The sequence below is a fragment of the Triturus cristatus genome, chromosome 7 (assembly GCF_964204655.1).
Source record: "Triturus cristatus chromosome 7, aTriCri1.1, whole genome shotgun sequence".
In the NCBI taxonomy this organism is placed as follows: domain Eukaryota; kingdom Metazoa; phylum Chordata; class Amphibia; order Caudata; family Salamandridae; genus Triturus; species Triturus cristatus.
Window position 1 is genome coordinate 1,334,614,101 of NC_140590.1, and position 18,285 is coordinate 1,334,632,385.

At 48.6% G+C, this 18,285-nt stretch overlaps 1 protein-coding gene across 2 annotated transcripts in view; it reads left to right on the forward strand.

The window, feature by feature from the left end:
* The window catches only part of LOC146811985 (uncharacterized), a 562,758-nt gene extending 544,720 nt beyond the window's left edge, over window positions 1–18,038 (forward strand). The window contains exon 16 of one of the 2 annotated variants that reach the window (XM_085614545.1): window positions 17,749–18,038. In XM_085614545.1, coding sequence (XP_085470671.1) covers window positions 17,749–17,807 — 59 coding nt within the window. In that variant the 3' untranslated portion in view covers window positions 17,808–18,038. The remainder of the gene's footprint in view (window positions 1–17,748) is intronic. The other variant, XM_085614544.1, reaches the window with a different exon arrangement.
* Window positions 18,039–18,285: the final 247 nt, after the last annotated feature.

Sequence of the window (18,285 nt, forward strand, 5' to 3'; positions counted from 1 at the left end):
ATTAGAATACCTCACGCACGTCCCAGAATAAGCACTGAATCCACTCAAGACTCGTTGTATTAACCTCAACCGACGATGCCCACGATGGCAAAACGGCGTGTCAGGTGACGATGTGACCACAAGACGGACAACTCGACCAGATGGCGTGTCTGCCTATCGAGCCACCAGAAGCCGTGCATGATCACCCTCCCCCCCACCCTCCACCCTGGGAGAGCACAGACCGAGGGCAGGAGCGGGCCAAGAGCTCAGCAGAGGGCACCATATCCCCAGAGGCCCTACTCCTAAACTCGATGTCTTCTCTCCCCACGCAACGGTCAGGAATTACTCCTCCGCCCCCCCCCCCCCCCCCCCCCCCCAGAGTGCTGGCCACAACCTGGGAGACGGATGCTGCCATGTGCCCCGGGAGCTGTCCTAACCCCCTCTCCCCACCCCGGCGGCCGCAGCCGCGGCAGTGGCCGGACTAGGGGAGCCTTCACTCCGCCGCCAAGGGATCTAAAGTGGAGGGAGGCGGGGGGCTGGGTAATTCACTCACCACTTTGCAGCTCCCGGGAACACCAGGCCCATCTGAACGCGTGAAGGCCAGCGGAAACTAGACGGCGTGGCTGGTGCCACGGACCGTGCACGCCGATGACCCCTTGGTCCTGGGTACATGAAGCCTGAGGCGCGCTGCAGAAACAGCGCATCCAGCGGGGGAGGGAAGAAGCCGCAACAACGCCGGCTGACGCGAGACAACCAGTCAAGACAAAACTAAACACGCGGCTGGAATTATGAGGAAAGGAATATCCTTCATTAGTTTATAAAACGAACGACTGACAGCAGCATCACTTTGTTACTGTGTCGCTTCTGGAGTTGAAATGCTGGAACGCGAAGGCGCCAAACACGAACCCGGAGACCAGGGCGCTGGTGGGCTGCCGCGTGTTTACTTTCGCATCGCGCTTTCACTGTAAGCGAAAGCGCGATGCGAAAATAAACATGCGGCTGCCTTTGCCAAAGCAGAGGGAGAAGAAAAAAGTGCGTGGGGACAAATGAAGTAGAGAGTGTCACGCTGCTGGTAAAAGATCAAATCCCGGTGGGCGTGGCCAAAAGGAGACAAGGCGGCAACAAGGAGGGACTAAGAAGCCTCCTTTACAATGAGAAGCCTACCTTTTGCATGCAACATGAAGAGAACCAATTAGAAAGATAGGCGGGGCTTCAACTCCGCCTCCAAGAGCTTCAGAATCTGAATTGATTCCAAGAAGCTCTCGAATGCCGAGAGCAGCGCATGCACTGCTTCCGACAGCCCAGACCTAAAAAGGTTGCTGTCACTAACCAGTAACATCCGAGGAACTTGTGTACTATTTCATAAGAGCAGATAAACAGTGAACTATTTATTGAGAGCAGAAGAAAAGATTATTAAAAAGATGATTAAAGTAATACATTAGTTTAAATAATTGCTCTGTCACCAGAGCGTATTTTGGTTGAACGATTCACTTATGCCTTAAAATATTTTTAAAATATTCAACATCAACAAGCAGTCTTACTAAACTACAGGAACAAAAATATGTTTTTGGGGAAGACCGGATTATCAAAAAGGTAAAAACGAAACTTCGCTACCTATTACCCATAACACCAACTTTTGGATATCACAGATGAGAAAACTTGAGCAAACTTGAAATCCATTTAATGTGTAATTAACAGCGTAAGATAAGTGTGCAACAACTTAAGCTCCAAAAATATAAACATTTCCATGTTTAAAGTGCAGAAATGACAACAACATTGAAAATGGTAATTTGTTATATCATCCTTACAGAGAAAAGAGAATCAAAATAAGGGATTTAGAAGTAGAGATACATTATGTAGAGCAAATTTACAGAAAAGAGAAATCGAACTTGAGAATACATAATTCTGACCCCAAAATATGAACTCAATGTTGGCAAGCCACATTTTAGAGATGGGCAAACTAGAATTTCAGCTTTTGGTATCAACTACAACTCTGTGAAGAGTAGATGACAGGTATTGAAAGTCTCTTAATCAGCCTAAAAATCCCTGCCCTGTTAAAGTGAGAGACTTGTGCTGTCCTGGGGGCCCCACCTAGAGTCCCACAGACTTAAAATGCATGCTGCGACCCGGTGAAGGTCCCTGGCCAGTGGTAGTGCAGAGGGGCAGGAGTGGAGGGCACTAACGGATTCCTGCCAGAGCCTGCTGGTAACTAGCCGAGGTGAATGCAAGGTGCTCACACCGGAGACAGGATAACAGTTCACGGGCCCTTGCACTGATACTCCACCGGAGGGGTGAGGATATAGAGGCCCTGGTGGAGGATTGAGAGCTCAGCTGCCCCCGGTAAGGGAAGCAGAAAAGAGCCAGGACAGCGCAGACACCCAGGCGTGATCCAACATAAAGAGGCGAGATCTGTGTCTGTTTCCTGCTGCAAGAGGGCCCGGGGGGAGGGCCACCGCCCATGTTTGCCAAGAGGCCAGGCTTAGAGGGACAGACCTGAACCTCAGTGGCAGCTTGAAGCCTGCCTGCATGTACCCTCACTAATGATGGTATACATCACCTCACCTTCACCCCCATCTTTTTGAGTACATACTACTCCTGCGAGACAGCAGAAGCTCACCACAGTAACAGAGAAGTACCCTGCACCCAGGCAGGTCCCAAATTACCCTCTGTGGCTCAGCAACCGGTACCGACCCGGACAGTTTCACTTGGCCCTTGAAACCTCGTGCTCTGAGGAGAATGGGGAAAGCCAGAGTAAAGGCGACGGGTACCCCTTTGAACCAGGGAGAAGAATCTGAGGACCTCCAACAGGCCCCAATGGACGCACTGGATATGGCAGACCCAGTGCAAAAGCAACTGACCAAAATCCTGGAAGCAATTGCAGACACCAAAGCTACCTTACACCAGGATATTAGCACTGTGTTGGTGAGGTTGGGCCTGCTTAGAACTGAACACCACAAGCTAGCAGAAAGGGTGAAAACTGTGGTGGCTCGATCACAGAACTTCACCCCACACAACAGAAATTGACTCACCAGGTCACCAAGCTCACTGAGCGGGTCTGCATACTGGAGCGCAGGGCTGAAGATGCAGAAGTGCGAAATAGGAGAAACAACATAAGAATAGTTGGACTACCGGAGGGAAAAGAAAGCAACAACATGGTCAAATTCCTAGAAACCTGGCTCAGTACGGTTGTGGCACTGGAAGGCCTCTTAACATTCTACACAGTCGAGAGGGCACACAGGGTCCCAGCTCGCCCCCTGGCCCAGGGCCTCCCGGTGCATCCAGTGGTAGCAAAACTCCTCCATAATAAAGACAGGGATGTCCTCCTGCAGAAAGCACAAACCAACAGCTCGTTCACGGTGGGTAATAGCAAGATCTCCATCTTCCCCGACTACACGGCTGAAGCACAGAGACAACATGCCTCATACCTTGAGGTCAAGAGGGCACTTCGAGAAAAGAACTTGCAGTATTCCCTGATGTTTTCTGCCAGGCTCTGCATAGAGCTGGATGGGAAGGCACATTTTTGTGAAGACCGAGAGAAGGCCTGGGAATGGCTCAAATCCTACAAATCTGGGGATAAACCCAAGAATGCTGTTATTGAGAATCCATGAGGAGCAACAAGGTCAGGAGAGAGAGCACGGACCAGGTCAAAACGGAATTTCTCTAGAAAACCTATGGGCATAAGCTGTGTTGAGTGCAAGAGCATTACAATACAAATGTTTATACACATGCTGTGGCCTACCCCCCTTGAAAGGCCTCACATAGCCATAGAAGAGGTCACCCGATGATCAAGATGGTTTGCTTTCAGTTTCGGCGGCTTGTCATTGCCAGGCTGCTCTGAGGAAGAGGGAGCTTTAGTTTGTGGGGGTTTTTATTGTTACACTTTTGTACTTTTTGCAGGTGGGGTCTTAGCTTTTTACTTCTGGGATCGGGGAGGGGGAAGAGTGGGGGAGAAGGTTGAACTAAGTACCTAGGTTCTTGAAAACAGCCTCAATACAGCACACACTGAAAATATTGACATGGAACATCAGAGGACTGTGCTGAGCCGTTAAACGCCACAACGTGCATAGATACTTGCGCAGGAGAGTAGTGCAGATTGCACTCCTTCAGGAAACACACCTCATTTGTGGTCAAGTGGAGAAACTATGCAGGAGATGGAGAGGGCAAATATTTGCAACCTCCTACTCTGCATATGCAAGAGGGTCAATGATCTGGCTAAGGACTGGTATACCACTTGAACCCCTGTATACACTAATAGATAAAAAATTTTGATATGTAGGGTTGAAGGGTAGGCTCTTTGAGCAGGATATCACGTTAGGTGGTGTATATGCCCCTAACCAAGATCTGATGCTGTTTCTCCAGAATCTTTCAGCCCCTCTGGCTGAGGTGCTACCACTACACCGACTACATCCTCCTCGGAGACCTGAACTATCACCTGGAGAACAACAACGACAGCAACTCCTCCACCCTGATCGACAACCTCGCCAACCTCAGACTGAAACAGCTCGTCACGACGCCGACCCACATCGCCGGACACACGCTATATGCCATCTTCTCCTCAAGCCCCCACGTCAGTTTCAGCCACGCCTCCGAACTCACCTGGACAGACCACCACTGCATCCACTTCTCCTTCCAAAAACCCCTCACACACCACCGCACACTACAGACCCCCCGCCGCTGCTGGGGAAAAGTCACTGAAGAACAACTACAGACAAGCCTCGCACTCAACCCTCCGACGAACCCCACCAACCCCGATGAGGGTGCACTTACCCTCGAACGCTGGATGAATGACTGCGCCAACACCGTAGCCAAGCTGAAAACTCCCAGAAGCAGAGACACCAGCAGAAGAGTCAGACGGTTCACCCCGGAACTCCTCGACTCCAAACGCACCTGAAAGAAACTGGAAAAAATATGGCACAGCAACAAGACGCCAGACAGCCGCACTGCCCACAAAGATGCCATCCGCAACCACCACCACCTCATCTGGACCACCAAAAGGACCTCCTTCACAGACCACCTTAACAACGCACACAACAGCAAGGAGCTCTTCACCATCGTGAAGGAACTCTCCAACCCCAGCTCCAACGCCAACGACATCCCACCTTCGCAAGCCCTGTGCGACTCCCTCGCCACCTTCGTTCACCGGAAAATCACCGACATCCATAACAGTTTCAGATCCCAGACGACCCCTGGCGACCGCGCCGCACCGAACCCACCGCACCCCACCGCCCACGACACCCTGACAACCTGGGTCAACGTGAGCATCGAGGACACAATCAAGACCATGGGAACAATCCACTCCGGATCCCCGTCCGACCCTCTCCCGCACCACATCTTCAACAAAGGCAGCAATAACATCGCACCCCACCTGCACAAAATCATCAACCTCTCCTTCAAGGCCGCCACCTTCCCTGAGAACTGGAAGCACGCAGAGATCAACGCCCTACTGAAGAAACCCAAGGTGGATCCGAGCAACCTCAAGAACTTCCGACCCATCTCCCTGCTTCCGTTCCCAGCAAAGGTCATCGAGAAGATAGTTAACACCCAGCTCACCCGTCACCTCGAAGAAAACAAAATCCTGGACCCGTCCCAATCAGGATTCCGCAGTAACCACAGCACCGAGACTGCCCTCATCGCTGCCACAGATGACATCAGGATCCTGCTAGACAACAGCGAGATGGCGGCCCTCATCCTCCTGGACCTCGCCACCGCCTTCGACATCGTCTGCCACCGCACACTACGCACGCGCCTCCACGACACAGGGATCCGAGACAAGGCCCTGGACTGGACCACCTCCTTCCTCTCCGGCAGAACTCAGAGAGTCCGCCTCCGCCGTTCTGATCCGATGCCTCCGAGATCATCTGCGGCGTCCCTCAAGGATCTTCCCTCAGCCCGACGCTGTTCAACGTCTACATGGCACCACTAGCACGCATCGCCCGACAGCACAACCTCAAAATAATCTCCTACGCCGACGACACTCAGCTGATCCTCTCACTCACCAAGGACCCCCTCACCGCCAAATCCAACCTCCACCAGGGAATGAAGGCCGTCGCAGACTGGATGGAGGATAGCCGCCTCAAACTGAACACAGACAAGACGGAAATCCTCATCCTCAGGTCCAACCCCTCCGCATGGGACGACACCTGGTGGCCCACGTCACTGGGGTCCCCCCCGGCCCCCACCGACCACGTACGCAACCTGCGGGTCATCCTCGACTCAAAACTCTCCATGACCAAACAAGTCAACGCAGTCTCCTCCACCTGTTTCAACACCCTCCGCATGCTCCGCAAGATCTACAGATGGATCCCGACAAACACGAGGAAAACAGTCACCCAGGCCCTAGTCAGCAGCAGACTCGACTACGGAAATGCCCTCTACGCCGGAGCCCCGCTCAAACTCATCAACAGACTACAGAGAATCCAGAACGCCTCTACACGTCTGATCCTCGACGTCCCACGCCGCGACCACATCACCCCCCACCTGAGGAACCTGCACTGGCTTCCTGTCGACAAAAGAATCTCCTTCAAGCTCATGATCCACGCACACAAGGCACTCCACAAAACCGGCCCAGCCTATCTCAACAGTCGACTCACCTTCTACGTACCCAACAGGAAACTCCGCTCCGCTGACCACGCCCTGGCCACGGTCCCACGCATCTGGAGAACAACTTCCGGAGGCAGATCCTTCTCCCATCGCGCCGCCAGGACCTGGAACACCCTCCCCCTCTACCTGCGACAAACCGAAGACCTGCTGACCTTCAGGAGACAACTCAAGACCTGGCTCTTCGACCAATAGCAGCGGCACCCCCCCCAGCGCCTTGAAACCCTCACGGGTATGTAGTGCGCTTTACAAATTATTGATTGATTGATTGATTGACTGAACATACTGCTGGAGGGTGACTTTAAATGTGTCAGTGACATTACCCTGGATCACTCGAACTCTCTATTACCAGGCACCCAAGTCCACCACACAAAAGCGGGATTCCGGGATTGTAGGGGATACTGGGGCCTGAAGGATACTTGGAAGATGCAACATTTAGGAGATCAAGACTACACATATTACTCTGCCTTGCACCAATTACACACCAGGCTGGATTTATTTTTTAGTACACCCGGCTTGGGTTGCTCTGTTACCCACAAGGAATATCAGGGACGCACATTCTCAGATCACAGCCCCCTCCTTCAACCCCTGGGGAAACACCCACCGATTCCACTATGGTGTCTAAATCCTTTGGCACTAGAATATACTAGTGTCTAGGAAACTATAGGCACAGCCATATACACTTACTTAGACGACAATACACGAATGGCATCCACACCACTGGTAGAGTGGTAAGCGTTTAAAGTGGTAATGAGGGGGCATTGCCTGGGACAATCAATTGGAAACAGAAAAAACTCCATCGGAAGTGGAAACATTGGAGGGCAATTACACATGCTGGACAGCGAACAGAGAACCAGACCACACACACTAGACACCTTGAGAGAAACGCGCGCACTATGCCACCAAACCCTTGACCGGCTGAGATGCTATGATTACAGGCGTTACCTTACAAAGGTACAGGCAGAAGAGGTGAGACCTGGTAGATTATTGGTGTTGCTAGAAAGGCCGGGGACACATGGCTCTCCGATTATGCAAGTCCAATCCCGTGCTGGAGACCAAAATTATGAACCTGAGGCTATTAATGCTTTATTTTGTGACTATTATAAAGCTCTTTATAGGGCTCCACCCCGTCATCCCCAGAAACCCAGAGGGAATTCCTGAGAGTGCTACACCCCCGGACACTTGATAGACAGACGCTAGATGCATTGGGAGGCCCGGTGACAGTACAAGAGATTTGAGTGGGGATAAAAAGTATGACCGCAGTGAAGACTCAGGGGCCTGATGACCTTACGACTGAATTTTATTTGTTCTATGCCCCAAAACTTGCACAAATGTTGAAGAGATTATACACTGAATGTCTGAGGCTGGGACGCTTCCCCGAGACCACGCGGCATGCACTAGTGGTTCGCTTCCTAAGAAACCTACAACTGAGGCACTGGTTACAGATTTCCGACCGCTCTCCATGCTCAACATGGATTTTAAAATTCTTAGCAAGGTCCTAGCGCTCCTCTTATTGCCTCACATGCGTGACCAAGTTCACGTACATCAGAACGGATCCATCCCAACCCGGAGTACCTTGTTCAATCTGTGCAGAATGTACTCAGTGCTGTATCATCCAGATGCACGAGAATTGCCATGAGTGGCCCTTTAGTCAATAGACCTTGAAAAGGCCTTTGATACAGTGCGGTGGGATTATTTGATCGATATTATGAAACACATGGGCCTGGGCTGGGTGAGGTGGGTGATGCTACTTTAGGAACGCCCCATGGCCAGGGTAAAAACAGGTAAGACAGTGTCCATGCAATACAGGAGTTTCTGAGGTACACAACAACTCTGGCTAATACTGCACCCAAATCTACCTTGGAGACTTCGACCTCCACTGGAATGATTCGAATGACCCTATAGTTAATAGCCTTAAATCCTTTCTTGCTGATCTCAACCTGATACATTTCTGTGACAGCCCCACACACAACAAGGGATTGACCCTATATCTTATCATCACAAAAGCTAACTCCATTTAACTATAATCTGTCCTCCCATGTGACTGGTCTGACCACCACCGCATCACATTCTTCATTTCAAAACCTGCAAGAACAACGACTGCTCAATTAACAAAACTCAAAATATGGAAAAGGAGACAGCATAACATTAACTTTAATTAACTGACATCCATCAGTAACAACATCCTTATGCCTCCTGATGACGTGCCAGATGTCCAAGATCTTACAAACCACTACACCAGCTCAATGAAGGACATTAAAGACTCGATCGCACCCTTACAGCTCAAAAGACTGTCCACTAAAGACTCTAAATCATGGTACAATGGCAGCCTCGACACCGAAAGACGTAACCTATGTCTAGCTGAATGAAAGTGGAGATTCTCACCTTCCCTTGAACACCTCAATCATCTGAGATCACTGAGGAATTAATATTACAAAAGCCTTAGAAACTCAAAAGCAATTGTTTTCAGATACCAATTAGATTAAGCTAGAAACAGACTAAAAAAACAATTTGAACTTGTTAAACTTCAATCAAATGGCGTATCTAACTGTTCCCTACCTGAATCCAGTCTGCTACCAAACTGCGAAGAATGTGCCTCCTTCTTCCTTGAAAATTTTAAATCTGTTCTGCAGAGGCCACTGGAGCACTGTCCTCTCTCACCTCACTCCAGCCCTTCTCCTTCCCGGATTGCTGCACCCTCATTTCTACCAGAGCAAATCTTCAAAAACAATGAATTGTGGAACTCCTTCATAACCATTGAGGAAAAAGACATTCTCAAAATTGTAACTGATCTGAAAGCCTCAAACCACTACAACGAACCGCTAGTCCCATACTTCTTTCAATGAGATCAACCTATTGATACTCCCTCTATGGTCCAAGATAATTAATGCCACTCTACTTCAAGGTACAATCCATGATTGCCTAAAGTCTGGACAGGTCACTCCTATCCTAAAAAAACACAATGGCTGATCACACTGACCTAAATAACTTCTGCCCCATCTCCAACACTTCAACTCTGGCAAAGCTCGTTGAAAAATGTGCCCACATCCATCTCTGTAACCACATTGATCAATTCCGTCTTCTTGATCAATTCCAATCCGGCTTCCGCCGGGGGCACAGCATCATATTGCTACTTACACATATAGCAGACGATGTGCTAAAATTGTTGGATCAAAACGAATCATGCATCCTCATTCTCCTGGACCTATCTTCAGCATTCGATATGATTAAGCACGACTACCTACTAGATCTGTTGGAATGTAGGATAGGACTCTCAGGAACTGTCCTAAACTGGTACACCTCGTTTCTACAAAACAGAACCCTACACAAAATCAAGCGTAATCAGTCCCTGTTTAAGTCCACGCCTGTCACCTTAGGGGGTTCCACAGGGATCCTCCCTCTCACCCACTCTCTTCAACCTGTTCATGGAGCGACTAACGTTAATTCTGAACTCACCCAACATTCATTATCACATGTATGCCAATGACAGCCAACTATTCCTGAATGTCATCTCACCTGAAGACATCAAAGCCCTTAACTTAACCCTACAAAACTAGCTGACATGCAACCACCTCAAACTTAACACTCTCAAAACTGAATTCCTCCTCACCGCCCCACCCAATCAGGCACCCATTATTAACAAATGGACGAAGCAACTAACAGTCTTTAATTGCTTGCCTTAGGTCATTGACTCATCAAGATCACTGGGAATAACTATTGACAAGAACCTTAATGTGCAGAAGCACATTAGTGCTGCCACCAGAGGAGCAGACCTCCAAATGAACATCTTAAGGAAACCAAAACCCTACCTAGCTCCCAGGGACTTCAACTCTGCCATCCAAGACCTAGTGATTCCCAGGGTGAACTATGAAAGCATAACCCTAGCTGGCCTGCCCAAAGCCAAATCTGCCCCCTTAAGGGCCTCCCCAACTCTGTGGCAAGGCTCATCACTGAATCATAAAGAAACAACCACATCACCCCTGATGTGAAACCCTGAACTGGCTCCCTTACGAAGCAAGAAATCCGCAGAAAATTGCATGCATGACCCACAAAGCCCTACACTTCAATACCCCAAGTTATCTTTCTCAGAAGCTTGAACTCTCTGGGGGCACCAGATCTTCTAGAAGCTCCACCACTTGACTGCTGAAACCACAGAGATTTTCAAAAAAGAAAACTTACAAGAGAGCCTTCTCCGGCATTGCCCCGAGAATTTGGAACTCCCTCTTCCCTGAAACCAGACTGAATCCCTAAATGGTATCCTTCAAGAAATAAGTTAAACTAATACTCATGAACAAATTTTGGCCCTAGATCCTTGGAATGCTTCTCTCAGAGTTTATCAGGACTCATCAACTTTGCTCGTGATTATGGCTCACTTGTTTTATTACTGTTTGACTTATCTGTCCTCTCATTGTGGTGAACCCGCCATCATAGGGGATATGCCATTCTTGTAGTGTTTTTTCACAAATATTAAAATATTGATTGTATCAATCAATCAATCAGGGAATTGTGAAGCTCGCCACTCACCTGTGAAGGTCTCAAGGCGCTGTGTGGGGGCTGCGTGAGGGGTGCAGCTCCAAATCAGCCGAAGAGCCAGGTTTTGAGACTCTTCCTGAAGGTGTGCAGAGTGGGGGAGCATCTGACATTGATTGGGAGCCCGTTCCAAGTCTTTGCTGTGATGTAGGAGAAGGCTGTTCCACCTGCTCTGGCTCTGCTGATGCATGGGGTTTCAGCGAGGGCTAGGTCGGAGGAGGGAGGTTTCTCTTGGGTACATGAAAGGATATTCTTTCGTTGAGGTATTGGGGTCCGGTGTTGTGGAGGGATTTGTAGGCATGGGTGAGTAGCTTGAAGGTTACTCTCTTCTCGACAGGGAGCCAGTGGAGTTCTTGCAGGTGTTGAGTGATGTGTTCATGTGGTGTGATGCCGAGGACAAGTCTGGCCATAGTGTTCTGTATGGTCTGGAGCTTGCGGAGCAGGGATTTGTTGTTTCTGGCATAGAGGGCGTTTCTGTAGTCCAGTCTGCCTCTTATGAGTGTGTGGGTGATGTTCTTTCTGGATTCTTTGGGGATCCATTTGATGGTCTTGCAAGGATGCTGAGGGTGTTGAAGCAGGTGGAGGAGATAGCGTTGATCTGTCGGGTCATGCTGAGGGAGGAGTTGAGTATGATGCTGAGGTTTTGGGCATTGTCCATGGGAGTGGGGGGTTGCTGAATGCGGTGGGCCACCAGGTGTAATCCCATGCTGAGGGGGTGGGTCCAAGGACAAGGACTTCTGTCTTCTTCAAGTTGAGCTTCATGCAGCTGCTGCTCATTCAGGAAGCAACGTCTTTCATTTCTTTCTGGAAGCTGTCTTTTGGTGTCGGGTTCCTTGGTGAGGGAGAGGATGAGTTGGGTGTCATCGGCGTAGGATACTATGCTGAGTCCATGTTGTCTGACGATGGCCGTAAGGGGGTCCATGTAGATTTTGAAAACAGTGGGGCAGAGCGATGATCCTTGGGGTACTCCACAGTTGATCTCTGTGGGTTTGGAGAGGAAGGGCGGGAGTCTGATTCTTTGGGTTCTGCCGGTGAGCAAGGACCGAAGCCAGTTGAGGGTGGTTCCCTGTATGCCAGCGTCGTGGAGTCTGACGCTGAGAGTGCGGCTGGAGACGGTGTCGAAGGCTGCAGAGAGATCTAGTAGGATGAGGGCCGCGGTGTGGCCTTGGTCGAGGAGAGTGCGGATGTCGTCTGTGGTGGTGAGGAGAGCAGTCTTGGTGCAGTGGTTGCTGCGGAATCCGGATTGGGAAGGGTGGAGGATGGAGTTCTCCTCGATGAAGTTTGTCGGCTGGGCATTGACGATCTTCTCAGTGACTTTGGCCGCGAAGGGGAGGAGAGAAATGTGTCTGTAGTTTTTTAGGTCCTTCGGGTCTGCAGAGGGCTTCTTGAGGAGGGGCTTGACTTCTGGGTGTTTCCAGTCGTCGGGGAATGTGCCGGATTCGAAGGTAGTGTTGATGGTGCATCATAGCTCAGGTACAATGGCGGCGGTGGCTCTGTGGAAGATGTGCAGCAGGCAGGGGTCCATGGGGGCTCCTGAGTGAATGCTTTTCATGGTGCTGGTGGTGTCTTCGGTGGTGACCGGGGTCCAGGTGGAGATGGTAGGCTGGCTGTCGTTGCTGGAGGTAGGAGCTGAGTTTGTTGCAAAGGTCCTAGGAGGGTGTGACGTCCGTGGCTTCGCTGGGGGGTTTGGTGAATTTCTGAACGATGCTGAATAGTTCCCTTGAGTTGCTGGATTTAGCGAGGATTTTGTTCTGGATGAAGGTCCTTTTGGTGGATCTGATGAGTTGGTGGTATTCTATCATGGCGTTCTTGTAGGTAGTCTGATCTTCTGTGGTTTTGTTGTTTCTCCATTGCTTCTCGAGACCTCTGCAGGTGTGTCTGGATTTTTGGAGGTTGGTGGTGAATCAGGTGGCCTTCTTGGGGCGCTGTCTGTCGGGGTTGCGGAGGGGGGCGAGCTTGTCTGTGCAGTTGGTGATCCATCTATATAGTGTTTTGGCTTTGTTCTCTGTATATGTCTCTGTTCTTTAACATGTGTAAAGCGCTCCGATACCCGCAAGGGTCTTGTTTGCACTATAGAAACCTTCAATTAAATAAATAAATGGTATTGTGGAATTTATCCTAAAGTATACAGAAAAGAAGTTATAACACTTTTGTTGTCCCTAAGACAAAATTCAGCCTTCCCGTGGTCTCCCCGGATTGGTCAGAGTTAAGAGGATTAGCCAGGCTGCTTGATGAAGTGATCAGTGGCATCCAGGGAGAGAGTCTCTTGTAAGAGGAACATGCTCCACAGGAATGCCAGAGCAGGGGGTAGGGATTATAAAGAATCAGCTTCAAAGGCAGTAGGCAACAGGCAGAGACAGCCAGGTCCAACTACCCCATCTACTCTGAACCGAGCTAGATGGTAGGCTAAAGGTAGAAATTTGCAGTGCCAGAGGGAGGAGAGCTATGGAAATGAGCCACTCTCTAGGTTGGTTTAGTTCTTTCTCCTCTGCTGAGATTTCAGCCATATTGAAGAATAGTGCTCTCTGGAAGGCCATTGTGCCATGCTTTGAAGGAAGTGGTCATGCTCTGGGATGTTGCCCTGCACCTCATTGGACAGAAGTGCCCTTTTGCTTGACCCCAGAGATCACTGAATAAGCATCTGAGAGGGGCAGGGCCTCTCATATCTGCTGCTTGAATCTAAGAGAAGAAGAAGGGTCCATGCTGGAAGTTTGAGTTGCACCAACCAGGCCCTGCACTCTGACTGACTGTGCCTGCTGCACAATCTGGAACTACATCCATGTGGACCAAACTGGCTTCACGAAGGAATAAAGAATGGACTTCCTGCAAGCTACAGGTTAACAGAGCTCACCTGGACAATCACCACCAAGAATCCCCAGCCTGGAGTGCCTCCAGTGGATTTGCAAGGGGTCTGTCCAAGTGATTTATGGGAACTGAAGTCTCAAACTTTCAAGGACCAACTTCGAGCTTTCAGACCCTTGGATTGTGTTTTGGACACTTTGGGCCCCCCAAAGGAACTTCTGGAAGAAGTTTCAGACGTTTGGAGACGTTTGGAGCAACTTTGGAAAAATTTCCATAAATGGACCAACTCAACCTGGAGAGTCAAGCTGGCGACCCTCAACCGTGAGCTGGATGCCCTGCTGGTTCGTCCCACTGAAAAGCTCCAGAAGACCAACTTCCAGAGTTCGACATGGAGCAAGTCAAAAGTCAAGCTGGCAAACCCTCACCGAATCCGGCTTGGTGAAAAGCATCGGGGGACTCCTGTAGAAAAAGCTCCAGAAAGTTTTCTTAATCTGAAGTTAAAAACTTAGCCGGCTTCACAGCGAGAGTCAAGCCTCTCGCCTTCAACCCAGAGCCGGCATGGATCCCTGGTTCATCCTGATTAAATGCTCTAGAGGTTCGACTTCCAGAGTTTGACCGAGTGATCGTCGGAGTCAAGCCAGCAAACCCTTACTGCACCCAGACTGGTGGAGAGTCATGTGGAACTCCAGCAGAAAAAGCTCCAGAAAAGTTTCTATGTCAGAAGTTACAAACTTTTGCAGAGGCCTACTGCGGTCGGCCTGAAACTTTGACTTTGTCCCATTCTAGCGCGACCAGATGTCTCAATAGGCACTATAGATTTCTATGGGCTATATAGTGCCATATTTTTTTTAATTCATATCTCCGGTTCCCTATGTTGGATTTTTGTCCTTATGGTGTAATTTTAAAGATAAAAATATTTCCTATTTTCATAAATTGGTTTTGGATTTTTATTGTGTGTTTTGTCTTAATTATTTGCTGGATTGTTGTTTTTAAATACTTTACATACCTGCCCTTGAAGTTAAGCCTGCCTGCTCGCAGCCAAGCTGCCAAGGGTTAAGCATGGGAATAATTTTCTGAGACCTATTCTAACTAAGCCCTAGACTTTGTTAGTGGCCTTATTGCCAGTGGTAGATGTATATTGACCACTACTAATAACCCACTTTCCAACACAGACCCAAAGACTTGAGACAGCTTCCTATAAGCAAACTATGTACACAACACATCAAATGGTTTGGTTATTTAAATGAGTGCAGACAATTAAAAAAAACTGAAGGCATGTCTGTGGCTATGGCTACTGTTTTCAATAAATAAAGAAGCAACTGCAGGAAGTTAGCATAACGTACGGTCTAGGGCACTCTTGACAACAGGAGGAACTTTCTAAGACATGGGTGCTATGTCGGTGTCCAAATTTCAGGTCCCAATGACTGATAGTAGGACAAGTCACACAAACAGTCCTTAACCCAAGTTATAAGAACATCCATCTTCTTCTAAATTTGTTGTGTGATTGGAGAGGACAGAAAGTTCATGCTTTCTGTGCATACCACATGTAACACATCAACATAGAACACACCCAGGGAAGATGAGGAATTCCAGTAATTTGGCATTGCACACATTTTACAGGAGTGGGCCATGAAACCACAGTTCCTAGGAGTAAACAGACTGAAACCCCTTTTCGGCTATGGCTAGAGTTTGACATGATACCAGTTTTCGATTGCCTAGTGAAGTACTTTGGTGTACTTCATGGGCCATCTAAGGTGGCAGAGGACTGGAAACGTGATCCCAGTCTTACAGTCATCTGGAGGAGTTGAGCTGTTAGAGTCAGATACACTGGGAAATCCATAATTAGAGGAGATACAAGGCAGGATAGTCCATTTGACTACTTTGCAAAGACTTTCAACCTGAAAACGCTGCTAAATGTATGCTTTTTATATGTGTTATTTTTCATATTGATTCTGGTTCTGCACCGTATGGAAACCTTTCGACTCTTTATGAACTGATTTTGGGACACTGAGGCATAATTGTGCTGCATCCAGTTACAGTTTAGTCAAATTTTCATGTGAAAGAACTTTTATTTGATTGTTTTAACAAATATAAAATGCAGATGTAGGATGTGTGCCATGCTGTGAAAAGGCAGTTCCGTGCTAGGGGTGCTCTTGGTTTTGGTGAGAGGCTTTTAGGAAAGAGAACCAGCCTTGGGCCTCCCAGTACGGGGGAGGTAGGTCTGACATTAGAGAGACGACTTATAGTCAAGTGTCAGAATGGGATTCAGTCTTAAAGTAGGATGTGAGCTTTGGAAAGGTCCCAGGAGGTCATTGCTGCTGATAACTGATCACTCAAGCTCAATTTATGTGAAGTCCATGGTCACCTGTTGCATTTCCAGAGGTGAAAATGAAATGTGAGCACAGGGGCACTCACCTGCCAAAAAGCAGTAGGGCTCATTATCCACACTAGAGGCAGCTGGGGCATGGTCCAATAAGCATTGAAGGATGTGCATGTGTAGTTCAGGTTCCCTTGCTTTCAGAAAGTGCCCAGAGCCCTTTAAATGATCTGGGATGGGCAAGCAGTTTCATTTTCTGTCCTAAGGAGTGTGCTTAATTCTTGAAATGCTCTTAAGGTAGTGCTGGAATAGAATAGACCTGGGACCTGCAAAGTTCTATCCCAGCCCCTATTCCTAGACTGGGGCCCATTTAGTGTGCCTGCACTGGTACACATGTAGGGGGATTGGAGGCCTATTTCTCACTTTTCAGCATGACTATTTCTGAATACTTTACTTCAAGGCTTCCTTATGTCTGATTCGAGCCCCGGTTGCTAGCAGTTATTAGTGGTCAAAGACTGTTCAGCGGGCCCCTGGCCCCACTAGCCTCAGCAGCAGATCAGGGGAAAGAAAGATACACTATGCAAGACACTTCACAAGGTGGCCAAGAGTTAAACTTGAATATTAAAGTATTTTACTGCGTCAAATACTCTATGTCTGTAAGTAAGGTTAGTTTAAGGCCTGTGACCAACAAACCAAGCACCGAAAATCAATGATTTTAATTAATTTTACATGCACCATAGCAAACTTCTTATAGCAATAAAACCTGTTTTTGAGGTTTATTCCGACCATTGGAGACTTTGGAGCCGATTCCGATCTCGCTGGGAGAAGGCTCCGTCCGACTCGGATCCGGAGGGCTTTCCAACCGACTCGTACTCCGGGGCTCCGAGCGCCCGAATACGATGTGAACAAGCGCTGATGGACACGAGTCGCTCGGAGCCTCATTGAAGTCAATGGGAGCCTGTTGTACGACGCGTACATAGGCTCCCATTGATGAAAAAGGTACGTTGTGCACAAGGTCGCCCCCTGTAGTGGGGACGCGTCTGTGCCACCCGCACCGTACATGCATGTGTAGGGGAAACCCTTGGGTCCCCTCCCATGATCGACTCGTAAGGCTACGGGGTGAAGGGGCATCCGGCGCGGACGGCTCGTACTTTTTCCGGCCGGTTCGCGTTCCGAACCCGTCCGAGCGAGATCAGAATCGGCTCCTTTATATCTTATTTTTTGGCCTGAGTTACATGACACCTGTACAGCCAGAGGCAAACGGGACTTATTACTATTAGAACATTGCACCAATTGATGAAAACATGTTCTAACCGAAACGAAGAATTAGACAATAATATTGAAGCTTAAGGGCTAAGCTGCTGTTCCCTTAGTTTTATAGACATGTATCTTATAAATAGTTTATTAATTTCACTTCTTAGCCCACATGTCCTTTAGAGATTCCGTGCCTTATTCAAACTTCTTGAAGCACGCATACAGTTGTTGGTTGTCTATAACGATGCATTTTTTGTTCTGTTTTCCAGCTGTAGACTCATGGTCGGGGTTTGATTATGAGAATGTGATGGGGCCGTGCTCCTTGTGAGTGTTAAAGGCAAGCACCATGGATTCACAGAGACGGGACCTACATGTGATCAATGCTAGGTGCCTGAAGGAACTGCAGATTTTCACAAGAGCTGGCCAAATCTAAAGGACCAAGGACAGTAGCTATTATTATCTTCAAGAAGTTGAAGGAGCAAAAGCCAGCGTCCATTGCTTAACTGTTTAATAATGTACGTTTCAATAAAAAGGTCCAGTTTGATTTCAGTGTACGCCCAAAGGATCGGCACTAATACAGTTCTTGGCACTGTATGTAAGAAAAAAATTCCTGATAGGAGCAACTCTGAAAAATGGAGGCAACGGTAGGGAAAAGAGAAAGGAGTGCAGGGAATCAGAAAGTGCAAGCATAAGAAAGACAGGCAAGACTTGTACCATTATTTAGCCGAATAATTAACAGTAACATCAGTCAAGGAAATCTACCCTATTAAAGCACCTCAATGGACCCGCCAGGCCAATAAAATTCA